Source organism: Gossypium hirsutum, chromosome A03 (genome assembly GCF_007990345.1).
Source record: "Gossypium hirsutum isolate 1008001.06 chromosome A03, Gossypium_hirsutum_v2.1, whole genome shotgun sequence".
Classification (NCBI taxonomy): domain Eukaryota; kingdom Viridiplantae; phylum Streptophyta; class Magnoliopsida; order Malvales; family Malvaceae; genus Gossypium; species Gossypium hirsutum.
The window spans coordinates 67,671,775-67,696,900 of NC_053426.1; the positions used below are offsets into that span (position 1 = coordinate 67,671,775).

A 25,126-nucleotide genomic window follows, 5' to 3' on the forward strand; every position below is an offset into this window, starting at 1 on the left:
AGGAGGAGGAGAAGAAGAAGAAGAAGAAGAAGAAGAAACATAAAATTTTATAATGTCATCATAAATTAAGATGATCTTACATATCTCTCCACTGCTCTCAGGTGTCATTGTGTTCGAATATTTTTTTTCAAATGATTTTAGCTTATTAATGCTAATAATTTTCATTTTTTTTACAAACGATTTTTCTTAGATGCTATTAATGGAGGCTATTTATAGATCTAAACTTGATTTTCATTAATATACAATTATAACACTAATTAAGTGATAATTAAAAGATAAAATCAATCTTTATTTATATACTTAGACTTCTATTCAAGTTATAACTTTATCTTATTATGTTGATAAATATGAAAATAAAAAGAGACTACTTATAAAAAATAAAAATAATTAAGAATTTATTTTAAAAATATTTTGACCTTAATTATTAGTTATTTTAACTTATTGGTATAAATTTATCACAACTTAACCAATAATTCTAAATTAAATTATAAACACTTTTAAATGTCAATTTGATAATATGGTAAAAAATGAAGGATATTCTCGTCAGTTTAAAATTTTTTCCAAACTTATGTTTTTATATATATATATATTCTAGATAATAGATATCGATATGTAATATATGATTAATTAAAAAGCTTATGTTACTGACTTGATATTATATATATGATTAGTCATTCTCCTCCCTAATTTTTTTCATTTTTGAAGAATAAAATAATTTTTATTTAATGAAAGACAAAAAAGAAGACTTATATTTTCAATAGATTTATTTTAAAAGGCTTAATATATCATTTGGTATTTGAGTTTGATTTTTTTTAATGTAGTATATATTTATGTTATTTTTTGTCTAATTTGATACCTGTATTTGACAAAAAGTCATATATTTTGGTACTCAAAGGTGACAATGTTAACAATTTTAGTGTTTATTCAAGTTTTATGATTGAGCTAATGAAAGTTAATTGCTAATATTATTAGGTTTGATTTTTCATAATTTTGTTAATAGAATAAATTTAGTGTTAATGTGAATTTGTTTAATTTTACGTTTACTTTGACAAATACAGTCTGATGAATGTTATTAAATTTTAAAGTTGATTTGATGAAAATAAATTGCTAATATTATTAGTTAATCATGACTTTTTTATTAAATAAATCAAAATCAAATTAAATACTAAATAGTTAACACCGTTATTTTTTGATATCAAAATATATAAAAAAAATAACACATGTACTACATTAAAAAAATATCAAACTTAAATGCTAAATTATGCATTAAAATTTTTGAAAACTATAAATAAAAAAAACTAAATTTAGGTAAAAGGATAATTTAAATGTTATATACTTGTACAATGAAATAAAACTATTTTTATTGGCATCAGACTTAATTCAGCCCAGTTGCCCCTTACTAGTGGCAATTTAGCTGTTGAATCAACATGAGTTTCAAAGAATCTCCAATTTGAAAAACATGTGGTAGGATTGATGCATAAGATACAGTGAGTTATAAAATTAAATGGTAAATGTTTTATTATTTTAAACTAATAGCACAGCAGATACTGTGGCGGCTAAGGACAGATCCAGACACTCATGTTTCAACTCCCAAGTAATCCAATATAAGTTGAAATACCATAATCTTAATTCTAAAAGAAATGAATGTTATAAAGTATACTATTGGATAATGTTTTCCTCGAGATTATATAGCTGTAGCTCAACCATATCCAGAATACAGTCTTATGCCACCGCTGGCATGTCCTTTAGCCATTCATCCAATGGCTTTCCAATGGAGTAGACAATAAACCCGATTTCCCTCAGCTTAGCTACATCCACGATGTTCCGGCCATCGAAGACGAATGCAGGCTTCTGCATGTTATCATAAATCTTCTGGTAATCCAGGGTTTTAAACTCATCCCACTCTGTCAGAATGCAAATTCCATGAGCATCCTTTGTTGCCGCATAGGCATCCCAAACAACGCTAACTTGCTTCATGGAACTCGGGCTCGTCGGTTGAAGATGAACTGGATGGTCCCAATCGAACTTGTTCATCGAAAGATCCCTCTGAATCTGCTCTTCGCTGACTTGAGGGTCGTATATGCTCAGCATAGCCTTGTCACCCAACAGTCCTTTGCACACATCTATCGCCGGGGTCTCCCTAGTGTCACCAGTGTCCTTCTTGAAAGCAAAGCCAAGAATGGCAATCTTCTTCCCTGAAACTGTGTTGAACATTGAGGACACAATCCGGTTCACAAGGCGAGTTTTCTGGTAATCGTTCACCTTTATCACTTGTTTCCAGTAATTTGCTACCTCTGGGAGCCCATTGCACTCACAGATATAAACCAAGTTGAGAATATCCTTTTGGAAACATGATCCACCAAAACCAACACTAGCATTCAAGAACTTGGGTCCTATTCTCGTATCCTTTCCGACAGCATGAGAAACTTGGCTCACATCAGCACCAGTGGCCTCACACAATGCCGACATAGCATTAACAGAAGAGATTCTCTGTGCCAAGAAGGCATTGGCAGCGAGCTTCAATAGCTCAGCAGACCAGAGGTTGGTGCATATGATACGGTCCACCGGAACCCAGTGAGCATAAACATCCCTCAATGCCTTAATAGCCTTTTGACCTTCTGGGGTCTCTCTTCCTCCTATGAGAACACGGTCAGGTTCAAATAGGTCCTGGATTGCAGTTCCCTCAGCAAGGAATTCAGGGTTGGAGAGAATCTGAAAGTTGATGCCTTTGCTGTTGTGTGTCAAAATTTTCTCAATTGCCTCGGCAGTTTTAACAGGGACGGTCGACTTCTCAACCACAATCTTGTTGGATTTGGATACATCGGCAATCATACGAGCCGCACTCTCCCAGTAGGTGAGATCAGCCGCTTTCCCAGCACCAAGGCCTTGAGTTTTGGTGGGTGTGTTAACCGAAACAAACACTATATCAGCCTCAGAAACATACTTCTCCACATCACTGCTAAACAAAAGGTTCTTTCCTCTGCATTTCTTCACCACCTCGTCGAGCCCTGGCTCGTATATGGGGAGAGTATCACTATTCCAGGCACTAATTCTTGGCACTGAAATATCCACAACAGCTACTTGAATTTCTGGGCATTTTAGTGCAATGACAGCCATTGTTGGCCCACCAACATACCCGGCTCCGATGCAACAGATCTTCACCATTGTTCGATATCCTAAAACATACACATGTAAGACAAAACATCTAATTTAAGACACAGAAAACCTATGAAGCATCGAAATTAGCAAACAATGATGCCGGCAATACGTTAATTACCCGAGATCTATTTCTTTAATAAACAAAACTCTTTTTTTGTTTGTTTTTTAAGTTTAATTCCAAGAAAAGAAATTACAAAACAAATGTTGATGAACTAGTAAGAGAAATCAGTTCTATGGTTTCCCAGTATATATATATATATCAAATTAAGGACTAGAGGTCCAAAATGCAAACAGACTCAGAAAAAAATGAAGTCAATTACTAGTAATTCCTTTTAACAAGAAGAATAATTTCAATGAACACATTTAGCCATGAGATCTAACCAGACAAGAAAAAAAAAACAATGGAAACAAAAACAGATCCATCAATTAACAAAACCCAAATAACATGAATCCAAAAAGAAATGAAGAAAGCCAAAACATAGATAGACAAGAATAAAGAGAGAGGGAAAAATTAAAACCCATAGAATGGAAACAAGTGAAGATGAAATAAATTACCTTTCTGGTCTTGAGCTATTAGATAAAAGATAGATGAAGCAGAGAGGCCGTGATGGAAATGGCGAAGAATGAGCAGATCTAAAAGATTTCCATTTATATAGAAATATTGTCAGCTAAATCACATCGAAGATCCAACCACTCAAGTGCTTCCACCACGGCCCATATTTACAAGTTATTATTATTTTCTACAAATTATCAACACTTATTCTTACACGTTTCTTACTCCCTTGACTCATGAATCCCACACTTAACTAATAACTACCGACAGTTTTTTTTTTAATTAATTATTCTAAAGTTTGCTAAAGCTTCTTCCTTTTTCAGTGGGGACGTTTGAATGGCAGATGGAAATTTTGTTCTTTTGTGTTCAATTGGAAATACAAAATAATTAGCACAGCGACAAAAACCCAGATCCTATAAGTGATTATGGCTGCAGTTAAAGCACAGAGTTTGGTATGAATTTAGATCATCTATAGAGAAAACCAAGCCATATTTTTGTGGGACTTAATTCAACTTTATAAGTAAACAAAGGGATTTTACTAATCTTTCAAAATTACAAAGTAATTCAACAGTAAACTAAACCAATAGAATAAATTTATAAAACAAAATCATGTTAAATAAAATGAAATTACTATTAATTTAAGGATTCATAGGTAATAATAACAAAAAAGTTAAAAAAGGGGAATTTTATAGTGAAATTGTTATAAAATAGAAGCACCCATGTGGGTTGTATTGTTTGGTGGAATAAAAGGAGATATTTCATATTATATTGTGAAGAAGCTTTCAAGGCCATACGTGCAGGACACTAAAAGTACTTTATTTTCTTTTTTAATATTAAACAAGACAGCCTAGTTTAAAGTTGGTTGATACTTGTTTTCATGTCATTGATGTGATCCAAAGGCTGCTATTTTTTTTTATTTGAATTATGATAATTTCGAGTCGATTAGATGAGATAGATGGTTTTGGATTTTACTCTGTTCTCTTTCAGTTAATTTGGACGGGTGAATTTTTCCTTGAAATGGTGTTAAATTTCTATTCTCTTTATGAATTTTAAAATACGAAATATTAATTTATTATTTAAGTTATGCACGTAAAATATTAATAGGTATATTAACCTAAGCCATGTATTTTTACTGCTTATAGTGTTATTAAAGTATATACATTGATTTTTAGTAGGTACTTGACTAAATTATGTATTCTTTTTTTTTATATAAAAAATGACTGATACCCATTAAAAGGCACACGGCTCAAGGTGGTGTAAACAGAGTCTTTACAAATAGAGAAAAATGAAAAGACAAAACGCAGCAGGCCAACAGCCAAGCCATAAAATCGCACATAGAAAACAACAAAACCCATAAATGCAAAAGATAAAACCACCCTATGCCAAAACCAAACGACTCAAAAACAAAAATATTAGCCAACACCTATCTTCTCTTCTTGTAAAAAATGTAACTGAGATGAGCAAACTGAAGAAAAGTAAAAAGCTTTGAACCCATCAATAGAGATTCTTTGAACATTCTCCATATTCAAAGCGATTATAAAAAGAAGCTTGGCGATTTTGGATCCAAGCCATCCGATCCTTATCTGCCATCGTCCTCACCGATTCTAGAGCTCCATCTACCCAGACGCAAGGGATTTATCGTTTCCTTCATTCCAAAGCCAATGTGTGAGCCGCTCTATTAACCGTTCGAGGAACAAAAAGGTAAGAGACTTCTTCGAAATTATTTTCAAGGGTACAAATATGGTGCGTAATCGGTCTGAGAATTGATCTTCCCTTTTTGTCTTGAGTTTTATTATTACCGACAGAGAGTCCCTTTCCAAGAGAAGACGCCAAAAACCCATTTCAGACGCGAAAATCATAGCCCTTTCGCACGCCCTTGCTTCAGCCACAAAAGCGTCGACAACATATTCAAAAAGATAAGTACACGCCCCTATAATTTCACCTTTAGAATATCTAGCTAATATTGTTGCAATAGAGGTTCTAGAGTCACTTTAAAAAGACACATGAAAATTTAGCTTAATAATACCGATGTCTGGGGGACTCCATAGCTCCTTCAACAGCGATCTAGAAAAAACCTGGAGTTTCTCATGACTTTAACTTATCTCTTAACTGTAGCCTCGAGTGAATCCTAGCAATTCCTACAAAGAAAACTTAACACCTTCATGAATAAGTTTGTTTCTTCGATACCATAGGGCTCATAAAGAAATAGCAATAATCTGTCTGTTGTCTTTATCTGCTGCAGAGAAAGTGTTAACAAATCAAGTTTTACAACTCGAGGTACACCCGACTGGAGCAAGGGTGATTTGAAGAGAAGCCCAAATGTGCTGTAATATTCCACAAGACTACATCAAATGGTCAGAGTCCTCTGGAGCCTCATTACAAAGATGACAGATGACATCCACACTTAAAGTCCTTTGAAATAGATTATAGAAGTGAGGCACAAGATTATTAAACAATCTCCATATGTGTATTTTTATTTTAGCTGGGATGTACATAAACCAAAAGGATTTGTAGAAATCCTTGTAGTTTTCTGCATTAGGGAAATTGTAATTAGTATTCTGTAGATGTTCTATAACTAGGACCCGATACCCATTTTTCATTGAGTACTCCTCAGTGCCCTCATATTTCTACAAATCGGAATGGAGAAAATACGAGTCGCTTGATCATCATCAACAATATTATGATGGCAAATTATGTATTATTAATTATCAATGTATGAGTAAGGTTAATTTTTAATATTAGCTATATCACATTGAGATGATTTTGTGTATTTGTACAGTTTAAGAACTAAGGGAAGAAATATAGCGCATTACATTGACATTATGATGGGTTATGTCTTATAAAAATACTATAAAGATCCCTTCCTCCATTTCTCACCACTCAAAATCAAACATCAAAACTAAGTAAAGAGAGAGATCAAGTGTCACACCTGAAACTATTAAAATTAAAGTTTGGTCTTGATTATAGGGAAGACATTGATGAAGATGATTATTTTGAATTAAATTCCGGTAAGTAGAGGTATCAAATTGATAAACTTTCAGTTCATATGGGCTTCAATATGAATTATTGAATCTTGTGAACCTATTGGTAGACAAATTAAATTACAATTCTAGTTTCATTACATTTGAACTAGATGGTATAAGTGGGGAACAACATGATTATAGCTTTAATATTTTATATTGAATGTTGGAATTGGTGAACGAAAGTGAGAGGGGTATAAGTAGGAGAACCAAAGTGAGAAAGGTATAAGTAAGAGAACTGAAGATGCTATTCTTCGATTCTCTTATTTTGGCATTTTTCTTCTTCATTTTCCTTTTCTTTTTTTGGAATGGTAAGGAAGTAAGGAGCAATTTTCATGAAGGAAAAATAAACTTATTAACTTGAGAAATTAAATATTTGTAGATCCAGTAATCTTTCTAACCCTTTTGTACCTTTTTTATTGAATAAAAGAGGTAAGAAACTTGTAGGTTACAGTAAAGTTCATGGTGGTGAACATAAAATCTTAGAGAGCTTATAAAATTATTCTACATGTTAATGATTTCGATTATCTCACTTATGAATATTGTCGCTTTGATTGATGGATGGTTATTTTGTTTAGCTAACCAAGGAGGAAGCCCGAGTGACAAAGGAAAGGCTAAACAGGTGTAGGGTTCTAGCATCCAGGTGTTTTTACGGGTAAGTTTCTGAACTCCAATTGTAAGACCCATAACTCGATCCTATTTTCAAACTCGAGTTACGAAATGCTATAGTCATAACCAGAATAGAACATATTCAAATCACATTGATTAACTCAAACAAGCATAGAATACTTCATAATCGTATAATTATTGTTCAAATTTAATAAAAAATCCAAACATAATCAATTCAATTTATGATTAACAAATACATCATTTCTCAGATCATATATGAGCTTATGTATGATCCAATACTATCCATAATTTAACTAGGATTAATTTGTAACATTTTCAAAATTTCAATTCAATTATAAATCAAAACAATTCATAGCTCAATTTAGTTATCATAAATCAGTAGTCAATCATTATTCATAACATATATGTGAAAACAAAACTTAAATCGGGTTCACGTAACCTTAAAAATAGTTTGGAAACAACAAGGACTAATCTGAAACAAAATAGAAAAATGTAGAAAAATTTGAAAACATGGGCCACATAGCCATGTGACAAAGCTCAGGTTGTGTGGCTCAAGAACATAGTCGTGTAGCCAACCATGTACAATTCGAAGTTAGGGGCACACAACTGTGTCTCTAAGCCGTGTAACAGCCTGATGCCGTGTGGAAAAACCTAAACCTAAAAATCAATAAGGCACGCGATTGTATGAGGAGGTTGTTATTTTATGAAAGAAGAGAAAATGGATGAGAAAAGAAATGAAAAGGTAAAAGGATATAAGCAATAGTGAGGTAGGGAGGGAAAAGGGTGGTGAAAGCTTGGTCAATTGTGGCTAGGTCTAATGAACCACAATTAAAGGCAAGATATAAAGTTTTGACAAGGGAGGGTGACATGGAGTGAAATGGGGATCATGTTACCTCAACATATGGTAAGTTTGACTCATAAAGAGGGAAAAGAATCCTCCTAAAAGATGGTAAAATAGGGTGGACGACAAACACATTATGCACATGGAAATTATGTTAAAAAAATAAATAAAAAGATGAAATGATAGAAGCAATAGAGAGGTAGGGTCAGAAAAGGGTGGTGAAAGCTTGGTCAACTGTGACTAGGTTCAATGAACCATAATAAAAGGCAAGATATAAAGTTTTGACAAGGGAAGGAGACATGGAGTGAAATGGGGAATCCTCCTAAAGATGGTAACTCATAAAGAGGGAAAGTAATCCTCTTAAAGATGGTAACAATGGGGTGGACGACAAGCACATTATGCACATGGAAATTGTGTTAAAAAAATTAATTAAATAGAATCTGGAATCTAGCTAAACTCCATAGAATAAAACCACCGTCTTAGGAGGCTACTACAAATGGAAAATTCTGGTAACGATACTATTAGTTATACTTGCAATGTCAGTGATTGGAATACCAAAAAAGTACATTTTAAGGAAGCCGTTGATGTAGAAGAGACTAATATGGTGGTGGATTTTGAGCAACAGTCGATGATGTCTTTTATAGACAAACTTTTGGGGGGAGGAATGGCCTCCTCTGATAGAAATCCTGTAGGGAGTCTCAGAAGGAATGAAGGTGTTTTAGAAATTCTGGATACATTAATGGTTAATGAGATTCTGACAATCACTTTTTTAGAGTGCATCAAAGATACACTCTTCAAGGAAAAGGAATCAACAGTTATTCTTAAGTTACTTGGGCGCAACATTGGTTATAACGTGTTTTATAACCGTATACTCAATTTCTAGAAACTTGCAAAATCCTTTCATTTGATGGATATCACTAATGGTTATTTTTTTTGTTAAGTTTCAAGACATGGAAGATTATAATAAAGTTTTAACTCAAGGTCCATGGATAATTTTTGGGCAATACCTCACTATTCAACTTTAGACAAAAATGTTCAATCCAGCACAACCTTATCCCAACATGGTGTTGGCTTGGATCCGTCTACTAGGGCTTTCGAGTTATCTGTACAAAAGGCAAACCATAGAAGCAATTGGAGGTTTAATCAAGAAAGTTGTCAAATTGGATTTTCAAACTGATAACAGTACCCGGGGACGGTTTGCCTGTTTGGTCGTGTTTGTCAACCTCGACAAACCACTTACCTCTAAGGTCTTGGTCAATGGTGACATTCAACGGGTAGAATATGAATCTCTCCTGACGATCTATTTCAGTTGTGGAAGATATGGGCATGTCAAAGAGCTGTGTCCGTCAGTGGGAGTTGGTAAGGTTTTGGAAAGGCCGGAGGCGATTTTGGAAAGTTCTAAGGCTATTGCAGTGATGGCATCTGGTGAAATTGTCGACGAGGGCGGAGATGGAAAGAACGCTGATTTCGGGCCATGGATATTAGTTGAGAGAAAATCACGGAGGGGATAAGAGGATTCTCGGGCTAATGAGGCTGTGAAAATAGGAAAAGATCTGTTGGGATCTAGATTCACACTATTAATCGGGGGGAATGACGTGGGCAGTGGCTTTGCTGAAGTTGATAGGGGTTATGGGAGAGGGAAAGAAGGAAGTCGTAGGATTATAGGAGGAATTTTTAAGGAAAATAGGGTTTTAGATAAAAGGATTTCGGGTCATTTAGAGAAGATGGGCTGTGGTGCTGAGATGGACTTTATGGCTGTGGTCAGGCTGATTTTAGGCTCAGAGATAAGTGGACTGATAGCTGTTGAAACAAGCTTGGGCAAGGGGGATAGTGGGTCTAAGACGTTGAGGAAGAGGCCTGTGGGGTCTGATGGTTTATTTCAAAAAGACAAGGACTTACTAAATAATTTTTCTAATTCTATTTCTATTATACCATCTGTAGGGCCACATAAATTAAAAAAGGAGGGGTGCAAGTAAATAAGCCGTCAAATGCAATGCTTGGTGGGCCAAGTGGAGAACGAACTAGGCAGAAGGGTCCTTTAGTTTCTAATGGGTTAATTTTTAATGGTTTGGATAGCTCAATTTCAAATAGACACAATATTATTTTAAATAATCAGTATGCGAGTAACATTTCATTTAATGTTTTATAGAGCATTCTGGTTCTCCAGAAATTATAGAGGACAATTTGGTTATTAATAACGCCATGTCAAATTGAATTTTTAAACTAATAATAGTACCCGGGGACGGTTTGCCCGTTTGGCCGTGTTTGTCAACCTCGACAAACCACTTACCTCTAAGGTCTTTTTCAATGGTGACATTCAACAGGTAGAATATGAATCTCTCCCGACGATCTATTTCAGCTGTGTTAGATATGGGCATGCCAAAGAGCTGTGTCCGTTGGTGGGAGTTGGTGCAGTTTTAGAGAGGCCGAAGGCGGTTTTAGAAAGTTCAAAGGCTACGGTGGTGATGGCATCTGGTGAAATTTTCAACGAGGGTGGAGATGGAAAGAACACTGATTTCAGGCCACGGATATTAGTTAAGAGAAAATCACGGAGGGGATCACAGGATTCTCGGGCTAATGAGGCTGTGAAAAAAGGAAAGGATCCATTGGGATCTAGATTCATGCTATTAATCGGGGGGAATGACGCAGGGGGTGGCTTTGCTGAAGCTGATAGGGGTTATGGGAGAGGGAAACAAGGAAGCCACGGGATTATAGGAGGAATTTCTAAGGAAAATAGGGTTTTAGATAAAAGGATTTTGGGTTATTAAGAGAAGATGGGCTGTGGTGCTGAAATGGACTCTATGGCTGTGGTCAAGCCGGTTTTTGGCTCAGGGATAAGTGGACTGATGGCTACTGAAACAGGCTTGGACAAGGGGGAGAGTGGGTCTAAGGCGTTGGGGAAGAGGCCTGTGGGGTCTGATGGTTTATTTCAAAAAGAGAAGGACCTGCTAAATAATTTTTCTAATTCTGTTTCTATTGTGCCATCTGTAAGGCCGGATAAATTAAAAGAGGGAGAGGCGCAAGTAAATGGGCCGTCAAATGCAATGCTTGATGGGCCAAGTGGAGAACGAACTAGGCAGAAGGGTCCTTTAGTTTCTAATGGGTTAATTTTTAGTGGTTTGGATAGCTCAATTTCAAATGGGCACAATATTATTTTAAATAGTCAGTATGCGAGTAACATTTCATTTAATGTTTTATTTGAGCAGGGAATGGGGGAGGAGCATTCGGGTTCTCCAAGAATTATAGAGGAAAATTTGGTTCTTAATAACCTCATGTTCGAAGGATCTAATGAATTTGTGGTCAAATTAAACGCAATTTTTTTAGACCTAAAGCATCATTCAGCCGTTATTATTATAGATAATAATATGAATAAAACTCCTAAAGGTAACAAGAAAAATTTTTTAGTTAGTACTAATAAATCTTTTTCTGTTTCCAAAGGGCACAATTCTGATAATAGAGTTAGTAATAATCATGGTGGAGATTCACTTAATCGTTCATTCAAGGACAAGGGAGGTAGGTTAAAAAATGCTAGAATTTCTCGAATTCTATTATCAGATGCTATAAGCTCCATGGTTAATCTTGTTAGTTCGCAAGTTGGGCCTGGATCGGAAGTAATCAGAGGTAGTGCTGAAGGACAGATTAGTGGTCCTGACTCCACATCTGCATGATTTGGCGGTATTATTATTTTAATTATGCAGGTGCTTTGGAATGGAGTGCTTTCCTAGAAGTTTAAACCAAAAATAGGAGTTCGTCAAGTATACCCATTGTCACCCTATCTTTTCATCCTGTGTATGGAGTGGTTAGGGCATGGTATTCACACGGCCATGGCGGATGGTAGATGGTCGCCCATTTGGCTCACTAGATCAGGTCCGTCTCTACCTCATCTCTTTTTTGCAGAAAATTTGATTATTTTTGGTCAGGCAAAGGAGGAGCAGGCACAAATTATTAAGGAAGTTTTAGACACCTTTTGTGGTCTTTCGGGACATAAAGTTAATCTTCAGAAGTCAAACATGGTGTTTTCTAAAGGGGTGGATGAGGACGTTTAAAAGCATATTAGAGGACTCCTTGGTTTTTAACTGGTGTATAATCTTGGTTCGTATTTAGGGGTTCCTCTCTTTCATAAGAAGGTTACTGATAATACTTAGCATTTTGTTGTCAATAAAGTGTGGTGTAAACTGTGCAGTTGGCACGCTCGACAACTCTCTCTTGCTGGCATAATTACTTTAGCTTAAGTGGTCTTACATTCAATCCCGAGCTACTTTATGCATGTAACACCCCCACCCGTATCCGTCATCGGAACAGGGTACGAGGTATTATTGGAGCTTATTGAATCATTATTAATTAGGGGAAAAAGTAAAACAAAGTAAACATGTAATATTTAATAAATTCGTATAACATGGTAATTAACTTACCGCTTTTCTATATTCAACATAATTATGCAAAACATAGTTATTCGAATTGACCATGAGCCCTAATACCGATTCTTATCACATTGTTAGTCATATAATTCATATAAATATCAAGAAACATGTATGGGCTCAACTTTCATTAAATTTTTCATTTACATATACTTTTACACACAATTTATTCACATAACTTATAACAATCATATCTATGTTTTTTACATACACTTTCATAACAATTTGTCTTGATTTCAGACTATTTCACATTGGAGATTTACTCATTAAATCATTTGAAATACTATCTTTATACAAATAGTACACTTGAGTTGCATAATTCAATAATTATGAACGAACACATTTATAAAATATATTCCATGTTCATATATCATAGTCTCATGTCTTCATATATCAAATATATAACCATCATTTTCTTGTGTTTCAGATAAATACATATAACCATACATAAGCATGCCATTCATTATTTCTTCCTGTCTATCACAATTTCAAATGACAGATTTATATGAATGAGTTCAATAATAACCACGAAAATACTTACCACATTCTTTCACACATGTTCCACTTATAACATATTTTTTTATATTTGGCTTGACATTTACTAAGCAATATTTATTTATTAGGCAATATCAAATATTCAAATTATTCTTTAACATATATAACATTTAATTCAAATATGAATTTATAACATTTTTCATTTTAACAAAGTTTAACATTTACCAAATATAATCGAGCATGTGATTAATTTATGCATAAGTCACTCACATATTTTCCTCTTCCTCCTCTCCAGTCCACATCCTTAATGTATATAACACGCTTATAAGTAACATTATCTATAATTTCACTATTTACTTATATTTATATTCCAAAACTGTTCATCTGTGTCATAGTCACTAAATTATTTTTAACTTGATCTATGGAGCTCCGAATTAAGATCCGCTAATTTTCTCTAAAACTAGACTTATATATCTTCTTACCATAAAATTTTTAGAATTTTTGGTTTATCCAGTAAGTACAGTTTATTCTTTAAAGTCACCCCTATTCTGTTGTCTGACAATTCTGACCCTTCTTCACTAAAAATTATTATCTCCTCGTACAGGATTTGAATAATGTTCCCATTTGTTTCTCTTGAAATAGACTCATTCAGGATTCTAAACATATAAATTTAAGGCCCTAATTATTTTTTTCAATTTTTTTATGATTTTTCAAAGTCAGAACAGGGGAACCCGAAATCATTCTGACCTTGTCTCACAAAATTTATTATATCTTATGATTTAAAATTCCATTGCTTACATTGTTTCTTTTATAAGAAACTAGACTCAATAAGCTTTAATTTTATATTTTATTCATCCTCTCATTCGATTTCTAAAATTTTTGGTGATTTTTCAAATTTAGACTACTGCTTCTGTCCAAAACAGTTTTAATGCAAAATGTTGATTTCCATTTTACCCCAAATTTCACAATTCCTACAATTCAGTCCTTGCTCAATTAACCCCTCAATTGAGCTAATTTTTCTTAATTAATACTTTATTCTAGCATTATAAACTACTTCATAACCCCTGAAAATAAGAAGTTTAGCACTAGACCTTAATTCCAAACTCTTTAATAATTAGGTCCTAAAATCAATTTCCATCAATTTTACTTGATAAAATCATCATATATCAAAATTAAAGCTTCAATTCTATATTTATTCATCATATGCTTCCAGCACTTATCCATAGCAACTTTAAAAATTTTCCATGAAATCAAAAACTAATGACATAGTAAGTTGGACCCAATTGTAAAAGTCCAAAATCTTAGAAATTTCAAGTAGAAAGCAAGAATTAAACTTACATGAAGCTAGAGTATGAAAACCAGCTTGAACCCTCTTCCATGGCTATTTTTTAGCTGATGAAAATGAAAAGAAAATGAAGAGAATTCTAGATATTCCAATTTGGTCCCATTTTTATTTAGAAAATTTTGGGAATTTTCTAATTTTGCCCTTATTTCACCCATTTCCTGATTTTTCTTAGTTATTGCCGCCCAAAATATCTCTTTTGGGCTTATTTGAACTTTAGGTCCTTCCTCATTTGACAATTGAGCTATTTAATCATTCTAACAACTTTTACACCTTTTTCAATTTAGTTCTTTTTATTTAATTAATCACCCAAACGTCAAAATTTTCTAACGAAATTTCAATACTACCTTATTGACACTCCGTAAATATTTATAAAAATATTTATGGCTCGGTTTATAGCATCAAGATCTCGATACCTTTTTTTCTTAATTTCTTAACCAAATAAATCTTTAAAAACACAATTTACTATTTCAAAAATCTTTTAAAAGCTACATTTGGCTCATAAATATTAAATAATATAATCTACGATTTCATTTTTCAGATTTGGTGGTCTCGAACCACTATGTTCGACATCGCTGAAATTTGGGCTATTATAATGCAATCGATGTTGATCCCTAAAGGTTTGTGTGATGAGATTGAAGTTATGGTTAGATAATTCATTTAGGATTCCACTAATGCTAGTAAAAAGATTACCTTAGTAAGCTGGGATTCGATATGTCAACCCAAATCGCACGGTGGGCTTCGTATAAGAGCTCTTCGTGATCATAATACTTCTTTTATAATGAAGCTGAGATTCAAATTAGTGATTGATCATTCTTCTTTATTGGTCAATGTGCTTTGGTCCAATTATTGGGTTTAAGGTGGTTTACCAGAGTCTTTATCAAGGGGACGGTGTTCTTTCTTGTGGAGATCTTTGTCGAAGATTTGGCCGCTTATACGGGAAAATTTACACTGGTAAGTTGGGGATGGGCGTAATATTAACTGCTAGAAGGATTCGTGGGTGCCTAAGGTGGGACCGTTATCTAAAAAAAGAGTCTGCACTACTAGCTTGGATATGGATTGTTCCCTTAGCGATATGGTCACAGAGAATGGAGATTGGAATTTGGACTTCTTCCGCCTCTGGTTATCTAAAGACATCATTCAACAGATTGTAAGGATACCGCCACCCCAATCAAATTCATTTATGGATAGAATTATTTGGGGGGACTACGTCGAGTGCTTTTTAAGTTAAAAGTGCGTATAACAAACTTCGAGACAATTATTGGCATAGAAATGAGGATGTTTGGAAGTTACCATGGAATTATATTGGACCACAAAGTGTTAGAGTGTTCATTTGGCTTGCTATGAAACACCGCTTACTCACCAATGTGGAAAGAATACGAAGAAGATGGGTTCTGACACTGTTTGTGGCACTTATGGCCATAATTATGAGAATATCCTTCATGTGTTTCGGGATTGCACAACGGCAAGGGAGATATGGATGCAGATAGTCCCTACAAGTAAACAATTTATTTTTTTGCAGGATCTCTTCATGATTGGATGGAGCTTAATTTATGAAATCAGCAGGCAGTGAAGCTAGTAAGTGGAGTCAATTGGTCTTGTCTATTAGGGATTATCATTTGGCGCCTATGGAAAAATCGAAACCTACGTACATTTTAAGGTCTTTCTTGGAGTACTGATAAGGTTATCAAAACCTCCTTATGTTGGGCGAAACAATATGTTTCGGTATCCAGATTGAAGGGCACTACACCCGCACAGATGGATATTGTTCCTGACTCTTTGGATGGTTCGGTCTATTTCAACACTGATGGATCGGTCAAATATGAGAATAGGTTTGCTGCAGCTGGAGGGCTTTTACGGGATCAAAAGGGAAATTGGATCGTTGGCTATATGAGGTATTTGGGAATTTTGTGAAGTTATTGATTCAGAATTATGGGGCATCCTTGATGGGTTGCAAATTGCCCTTGATCGTGGCTTTCGGAAATTCGGACGGACAATCTTGAAGCGGTTAACCTCATTCATGAAAAAGTTCATGAAAACTCTAATTCTGCCCTAATCATGAGAATTCTTTTGTTGTTAAAGCTGCTGAGTCACTGAAATCTTCATCATATCCCAAGAGAAGAGAATGAAATTGCAGATAAGATAGTGAAGCTTAGGAGAGATAGGGAACCAAGATTACGGTTAATAGAATAGGATAATGTATTGAGTTTTCTTAATGTTTGATTACTGAGTTCTAATTTTTTTTCCTACTAAAAAAATAAAAAAAGATGAAAACAAGGAGACTTGAACTTAATACCTCTAGTATAACTTAAAAGCACTTAACCAGTACACTTTCTTATATTCATTCCTACCACATTTATTTTAAAAAACATGGTGTGACCTTTGATTATAAACTTAAATTTTAGTAATGAATAGCAATAACAATATATTATAACAATAAATTCCTCAATATAGATTATAAAAATCCTAAAAATTGACATGCTAGCATTTAAAATTATCACCATCATAGAGACAATCTCAATATCCTTTTATTAATTAGATTTGTCATGGTCATCAATCTGGCATGCCAAATTTGATTCACCATCATTTTATTATTTGTTTCCATATAGAATCTTGGTAGAGTTTGACTAAATGTTTAGGTGTATTACAGGTGTGCAACCAATGGCCTTTGATAACCTAAGTTATTCCACTCTTTATAGGGTTCTCTTGGAAAGTCTTATTTCTTTTTCCTATCTTTATTTTTCCACTTACAGTGGTGAAAATAATTATTATAACCATTTCTTTTACCATACCTAGAACATGTTATAAAATAACAAGAAAGGATTTTAAAAAAAGACGAAAAGGGTTTTTTTAGAGATTTTTGAGAGGAATTTTCTTTTTCATGAAGATCATTATGAAATAAATAAATAATAAAAAGAGTAAATGAACAAGAAATAACGTCTTAGGAAATAAATAAAAAATAATGAGAGTAAATAAACAAGAAATATGAGAGTAAAAGAGAACATGTTTTATTGATTTATCTGATATTCACAATGTTTTTCCAAAGTCTATATTTATAGACATAAGAAGTAGAAATAGTATGAAACTTTATTTCTATTTAGACCTATCCATGGGACGAGCTGAGACAGATTTAGGTCGGGCCTTGCCAAAATTTTACGCCTGAACTTGGCTCAACCTAAAAATGGGCTTGAATAAAAATGCTAAAACATGGGTTTGGCCCAACTGAATTAATTTTTTATATTATTTATTATATGAAAATTTTAAAAATATAATACATCAAAAATACTAAAAACATTCAAATAAATGTTTCCTAACAATTTGAAAATAAATTAAAAATATTTATACTTAAATAACAGTAAGATAGGTGTAATTTAACAAGCAAATGTCTCTAAAACAACAACAAAATTAACAATAAAATAAGAGTTATACAATACGCAGACAATAATAACAAAATAATAGTAATATTATAGTAAAATGATAGCAAAATAGTGAAAAACAACAAGAAAACAATAATAAAATAACATTTTTTTGTCTTTTTGCTAATTCGGGCCAAGCTCAAGCCAAAAGAGCCTTACTTGAGGCCCAACTTGTTTTTTAAATGGGCCTCATTTTTTTTTGTCTAAGCCCATTTTTCGGACTTATATTTTTGTCCAAATTCTCTCACTTTTTGAGCATACCTTTTTGTCAGCTCAGGTGGCATGACACATGAACAAATCTACTTTTAATAAACATGAGAGTCATAATATATATCAAACTTATCTTGATTTTGATGAACATCTATCTAATAATAAAATATTTATAATAAAAACAATATATTTAAACAATTTATATTTAAAAAATTATTTTTAAAAGAATATAATTTTTATATATTTTTAAAATGAATTTATAAAAAAAATTATATTTTTGAAAGGACTATAATTTTCAATAAAAATGTTATATTTCTCCAAATTTTCCACGAGAAAAAGAAGAATTGCTCGTAAGGACCTCACTTAGCAAGTCAAATGTCAACAAACAATCACATGGCAGCCCTTGGTTGGGCAACATGCCACATCAACATAAAATATGACGTAATCAAGGTTAGGTACCGAAATATTTAACGAAAACAAAAGTACATGTATGAAATTGGACATTTTGAAAATACATGTGTCACATTAGAACAAACCTAAAGTACAAGGGCCTTTCTTGCCATTATCCCATTTTAAAAATACGAAAAGTATAGATACTAAAGAAAATTAAATTGAAGAATACGCATAATATAGGACTAATAGCTTAATTTGACTTAAGGGACTCAATTTATATCATTCGGGTCAACTAGAAGTTTAAAATTTAAAAAGTACAACAATAAAAATTGGCCAATTAAAGTAGCTGAACTAATTCCACAACTAACACATAATACAGGGACTAATAACAAAATTTAACATATATTCATTAAAATGAACTATTGGTAAGTTGGGACTGAAGGCCCAATCTTGACCAAATCAAAGGGCCCAAATATAAGAAAATCCATAAAGCGCAAAAATATGATGGAAGCTTAGTGTTCCATTACATGCCTTTCCATTCAGGTCGGCGGATTCCTCCTAACGCGACCTCCCTCTCTGCCTGTCTGTTATTCAAATCTCCGACCAAGGTAATTTACTTAACTACGGTTTTCAAGTTTTTAGAACTTTTTGGCGGTTTAATCTTTGGTCCTTTTTCTTACTGCTTTTTGCAGGATTCTTCTGATCCCTAATTTAATTCTTTTGCAATTTTTCTAGATTATTTATTTTATTTCTGCATCTTGCTGAAATACGATCTGGGTTTCAGTTATATCTTCCATATAGTTTCCTATAAAACTATACATGTCTTATGTAATCTGAAAACTTTGAAGAATGTTACAGTATTAGCAAGTATATGTAAAAATTTGAGGCAAAGGAAAATCTTGATTTGAATTACTTTTTTAATTTATGAACAGTGAGATTTCAAGGAACTGCAGCTTAGCGAGCTGCGGTCTAAACCCAATTTTGTAAGAAAAAGACTTTAAAAAAAAAGATGGCATTGGTGGTAATTTGTGGGCAGCCGTGCAGTGGGAAGTCGACAGCTGCGAAATGTCTAGCTGAAGCTCTGAATGAATCAGAGTGTAAACAGACTGTAAGGATCATCGATGAGACTTCATTTCATCTTGATCGTAATCAGAGCTATGCTAATATGCCATCAGAGAAGAATTTACGGGGAGTGCTTAGGTCCGAAGTTGATAGGTCTGTCTCCAGAGATAATATCATTATAGTTGATTCTTTGAACAGTATCAAGGGTTATCGATACGAGTTGTGGTGTTTGGCTCGTGCTGCTGGGATAAGGTACTGTGTGTTGTACTGTGATGTTAGAGAATCGCAATGTAGGAAATGGAATGAAGAGCGTCGGGAGAAGGGAGAGGCTGCATATAATGATGTGATATTTGAGGATTTAGTTAGAAGATTTGAGAAACCGGATAGAAGAAATCGTTGGGATTCACCTTTGTTCGAGCTATGGGCTCATAATGATGGAGTGGAGAGATCTTCTATTGCCATTGTAGATGTGGTTTCGTATTTGACAAAAAAAGCAGACTCGAAATCTCGGGATGTTAAGATTTTGCAGCCAACCATTGCCACACAAAATACCCGGTTTTCAGAGGCAAATTCACTGTATGAGATGGACAGAGCCACGCAGGAGGTGATTAATGCTATTGTGGAAGCACAATCCCAGTCAATTGGAGGACCTCTTGCCAGTATCTCCATTGGTCAAGGTTTACCGAATATCGATATTTCTAGATCGGTTGGGTTGCCGGAGCTACGGAGATTGCGGAGAACATTCATCAAGTTAACAGGACAAACAAGTTTGAGTGGACGACCTCCCCCTTCCGATTCCAGCAGTGCAAAGAGGATGTTTGTAGACTATCTGAATCGAGAACTTGGAACTATTGCTTGAAAAAGGGTAATACTACTAATACTTACCTAGTTTTATACCTTGAACAGTGTTGTCAAAGGTCACTAATTTATTTTCTACTTTTACTTTCTCCAAAGATCCATTTTAGATTGTCTCATAATTATCTTTAGACTTGGCATTGAGAGTCATTAAGAGAACAGTTTACATTTGCAGGATATGTTATATTGATGTGTATGATGAGTGATTAAAGGACAGCATCAATCATATTTAATCATCAATGTCATTTGCATCTATGATTGAAGGGTTCTGTTTTTTTTTACATTTTGTGAATTTTCTGATGGCTTGCTGAGTTTGTGGATGTGATGAATTAAGTTCTTTGCCATTCTCCAAATGTGCTAAACCAATACCAACAATTGCAGTAACGAGGAAAAAAAAATTCTCGGCTCTTTAAAACGTGCTTTGAAGCTTAAATTTAGAGTTTAAAAAAAAAAAAAAAAACTTTGTATGTTGATACTCACCACTGTTGTGGTATTTGGTGTGGCACCTTCAAATTAAACGTTGTTCTTATGGGTCCAAATGTTCCACAGAGTAATGGAAAAGCCAACAAAGTTTTCAGGCATGAGTTCTTCGCCCCTTGCATGTTCCATGATTAGCATGATCCTATCCCTTATTAAATTAACTCCAAGGTTATACGTACGGATTTTAAGTGGTGAGCCAAACTGCTTTGCAAAGTTACATTTGCAAAAGAGATGATATAAGGTCTCTATTTCAGCTTTAACAGAATGTGCACTCAGTAGCCATGGATCTAATTCTTTTATGAATTTTGGCTTTGCAAGGTAGTGAATCTTCCACACAAAGACGACAATCTTAAAAGGTATTTTAGCCGACCACAACATCCTTCAAGCATCTTCGAAATGTTCATGTTGTGGAAATTCAACCATCTCCCACTTTGATTGTTGAGCTCGTGAGAGTATGATGATTTTGCTGAAAAGTTACCATCTCGGTTTTTTGTTGCCTTCAAATAGAGATTTTGCTTCCCACCATCTTCGAGGGTCCATACTTTGCAATTCATCTCGAACCTATTCATAATTCTCTTCCTCCAAATAGCTTGGATCATTTAACCTATTTTCTCTCTGTTACGTGATGTTATGTTTGATTAGATCCCTTATGTTCATAATGTTTCTCCAAGTACACGAGTTACGTGATTTTGGTTGGCATTCAAGGAAATTTTCCTTGAAGAGCTAGCTATGATAACTAACAATTCTGCATGCTTGCTTTACTAGTAGAGCTTTATTCATGATGTTCATTTTTTCTTATGCCTAGTCCTCCAGATAACTTACTATTGCAAATTTGATCCCAGTTTATGTAATGTAGTATTTTGGTCTTCCCCCCACCAAAACTTGGGCATCAATGGTCCATCTCATTGCATATGTTCTTTAGAGCTCGGAAGCAGGATACTTGGTAAAGCAGTTAGCTTGACAAATTTGACTTGATCGAGGTAAGTTTACCACCTTGCCCGAGAAATTTAGCTTTCCAAAGAGCAAGCTTAGATTCCATTCTATTAAGAATGGTTGGAAGAACGTACTTCTTTTGTTTAGTTGACCCATACCAAAGCCCAAACATTTTCCTCCATCTGTCGTAAAACATTCTTTTGAATTTTGGCGAGCATTAATTTAAACTATTTGTAATTTTTACATAGTCATGATATGTTACAAAACTGATCAAGGAGTGTTTTTTTCATGCCAGGATTCTTTGTTGACTTTAAAGAATAGGTAGCTATAATCAGCATAAAGTAGATGTGATATTGAATACTTCTTTTCTGACTTTTAAGACCTTCAACTTCCCCTCCCTTTTCGCCTTTTAACATTAGTGACGATAGGTTTTAACAATATACAAAAAGGTAAGGTGATAGAGGATCACTTAATATTAAACCCCTTCCAAGACAAATGATACCTCAAGATGTCCCATTTAGCAGAATCTAGTACGTGACAAAGGGTATACATGTCATGATAAAATTAATCTAGTCCCTTCAAATCCAATTGCACTTAGGATTGTATGAGTAAAATTCCAACTATGTCTATCATACGTTTTATTCATATCTAGCTTTAAAGCGTCAAGATTGTCTTTTACTTTAATTTTCTTTTTGATTTGTTCGATCAACTCTGCTCTTAGAATGATGTTATCACTAATTTATCTCTCTGCAATAAAACATTTTGGAATTGTGAAATAATTGCACTTAAAATATGTTTCAATCGCTTAACCGATACTTTCTCGATAAGTTTATAAACCACGTTAGTATAACTTCTTTTGGGTTTTTTCTCTTGCTAAAAAAAAAAAAATTGTGTTTAACAACTTAGGCATTCTACCTTACTGGAGGAAATTTAGGCATGTGTGTATTTCTAGTGGTCCAACGATCTCTCAATTATGATGAAAGAAAATTGTTGGATAACCATCTAGCCCTGAAGCTTCTTTTTTAGGGTAACCCTAGGGCTATAAGGAGCACTAAGTCAAACATCATGTTGTTGATCTCCATCTCAAATGAAAGGTAAAGATAATTGAGACTTCATGTCTTCAATAACCCAGAAACATCAAGCTCTCGAAGGAATTTCCATTCTTATTGATGGAAGGGCAACCGGGTACTACTTTGAAATATTAAAGTGTCCTATTAAATTTGGCATGGACAAAGTTCTGTCGGAAGGTGCTAGCCGTAAAAAATGGTTGAAAAAAATAATTAAAATATTCATTTTAGATTTAAGTTAATTTAAAGGTTTATAGTTATAAAAATCATTGAGAAAAAGAAATTAAAAATTAATGAAGCCACCCAGTTGAGTCATTGTCATTAACAAAAAAATAATAATTAAATCTCTCCATTAATAGTTTTCATCTTTAATAGCATTGATTGTTAAAAATCAATTTTTAATGGTGTTTATGGTTATATCATAATAACTCATTCCAATTTGTTTATATTAAATAATTCAACTTACAATTTTAGAAAATAAGCCCTTTTAAATTTTAAAATTATTTAAAAAAAGTTTTCAATTTTATAAATATTTTTTTAGAAATTAAATATACTATTAAATTTGAAATAGATATATAAAAATGAGTTAGTATTTAATACACTGCCAGTGTACTTTCTTTTTCTTCCGTAAGCAACCTCCAAATATTGACATATATTTTTTTTAATATTTTACAATACCTATAAGATACTTGTCAACCTTTTGACCTTACTTGTAGAGTCTCAAAACTCCACCACACCAAATATTTTTCTTTTAAAATATAAATAATGTTACAATAAATTATTTAGTGGTCACAATATCTAAAATTTAATTAACAATCTACATCCACTAATTAATAATTAAAATTAAGTTAGAAACTATATATAAAAATAGGATATCACACAATCAACTATTAAAATATTTGTATTTCGAAAATAATTTCAAATTATTGTTTTTTAAATTCAATCTAATATCAATTATCATGTTTTTAAAGTTACAAATTATTATGTTTTAATTTTATAATTATATTATTAATGAAACATTATAAAACTTATTAATTTTATTAAAAAATAATTAATTGTAATTTAATTAATACATACAATTAATTTCTTGCACTATAGAGATAAAGAAAACTAATTATATATAAGGTGGATTAATATTATAATAATAATTAAAATATATAAAGTATATTTAATTACTCAAAACCTTTTTTATGATTAAAATAATTTATTCTTTATTTTTTTACAAGGCTCACATTAATTTAATATGAAATATGATGATGTGTCTACGTGTTGGGATATTTTAATAATAATAATAAAACATAACGTTTTATACCTTATAAACATTTGACTTAAAAAGAAATTTTAAATGAAATTTTTTTAAAGTTTGCTAAAGTTTTAATGTCAAACTTCAATGATTTAAGTTGTTATTTCAATGCATTTAATTCAAATTTACAATTTTTTAATGCTACATTTAAATTTTTGCTTAAATAATAAGCTATAAAAAGGTTTTTTTTTAATCTGATCATATTTTCTCTTTTTGACACAATATTTAAAACTACCTATAACTTCTCTCCAACCCATAAATAGGAGGATAATGCGCTTCAACGCATTCGAACTCGCATCCTCTTGTATTGGCAATAATGCCCATACTAATCGAGTTAAGACTCAATTAGCTATAAAGAGGAATTATATGTTCATAAGAATTGGATTCATTTTTCAAGAGAAATAAAAAAAAGCCTCTTAAGTCCTTTAAAGAGTTTTAATTAATTGGGTGAAAAAAGTGTTGTTTTTGGTGGAGCTTTGACCTTCTGACTTGTGCAGGTTAGCAAGATGTACGGTGGATGATTGCACTTGTTGTATCTTGGGGACAGTGTGCAATGAAACCTCTTTGAACTGGTTATTATCACCGAGAGAACACACATCATCTCAAGACAGCGACCTGGTTCGTGCCACAATTTCCATCACCTTATTTTAACTATCAAAGTTGTGATAGTTCAGCAACAGTAAATTGATCCTATACTCTTATCTAAAAGAAATATTGTGCAACATTCTCAAACAATTTTGAAATGATAATCCTTATAGAGAACATTGTTGAAAGCTTGCCCAAAACTACTCAAGTCGGTGATCTAAATTGTCCTTTCTTCTTTCATGGTGCAAATTATAAAAGATGAAAGCAAAAGACTTTTTTTCTACTTGACAATTTTCAATGTCTCATACATTTTGGTAGTAAAGAATCCCAAGAAAAAAATTACTGAAGCTATGATTGAAGAAGA

At 33.2% G+C, this 25,126-nt stretch overlaps 2 protein-coding genes and 1 long non-coding RNA gene across 8 annotated transcripts; 2 read left to right on the top strand and 1 right to left on the bottom strand.

The window, feature by feature from the left end:
• Positions 1-1,495: 1,495 nt before the first annotated feature.
• On the bottom strand, positions 1,496-3,759 carry LOC107887357 (UDP-glucose 6-dehydrogenase 5-like). The gene is made up of 2 exons (NM_001326737.2): positions 3,715-3,759; positions 1,496-3,176 (listed from the first exon to the last, which is right to left on the bottom strand). Exon 2 carries the CDS (start codon positions 3,163-3,165, stop codon positions 1,723-1,725), a length of 1,443 nt encoding a protein of 480 aa, NP_001313666.1. The 5' UTR covers positions 3,166-3,176; positions 3,715-3,759; the 3' UTR covers positions 1,496-1,722.
• A 1,176-nt stretch (positions 3,760-4,935) lies between these two features.
• Positions 4,936-6,448, top strand: LOC107887356 (uncharacterized). 2 transcript variants are annotated; one of them, XR_001681157.2, is made up of 2 exons: positions 4,936-5,413; positions 5,500-6,448. It is a non-coding gene; the product is annotated as an uncharacterized lncRNA (long non-coding RNA). The 2 variants fall into 2 exon arrangements; XR_001681156.2 differs by having other exon boundaries at positions 5,518-6,448.
• Positions 6,449-18,983: 12,535 nt separating this feature from the next.
• On the top strand, positions 18,984-21,672 carry LOC107887355 (protein KTI12 homolog). Of its 5 annotated transcripts, XR_005916689.1 has the most exons (4): positions 18,984-19,085; positions 19,410-20,404; positions 20,944-21,065; positions 21,193-21,672. XR_005916689.1 is itself a non-coding variant. In XM_041098141.1 (3 exons), the coding sequence occupies exon 2, from the start codon at positions 19,487-19,489 to the stop codon at positions 20,396-20,398; it is 912 nt and encodes a 303-aa protein (XP_040954075.1). In that variant the 5' UTR covers positions 18,984-19,085; positions 19,410-19,486; the 3' UTR covers positions 20,399-20,404; positions 21,193-21,672. The 5 variants fall into 5 exon arrangements, 4 of the variants coding, with proteins under 4 accessions (XP_040954075.1, XP_040954082.1, XP_040954077.1 ...); XM_041098141.1 differs by lacking the exon at positions 20,944-21,065; XM_041098148.1 differs by lacking the exon at positions 20,944-21,065 and having other exon boundaries at positions 21,197-21,672.
• Positions 21,673-25,126: the final 3,454 nt, after the last annotated feature.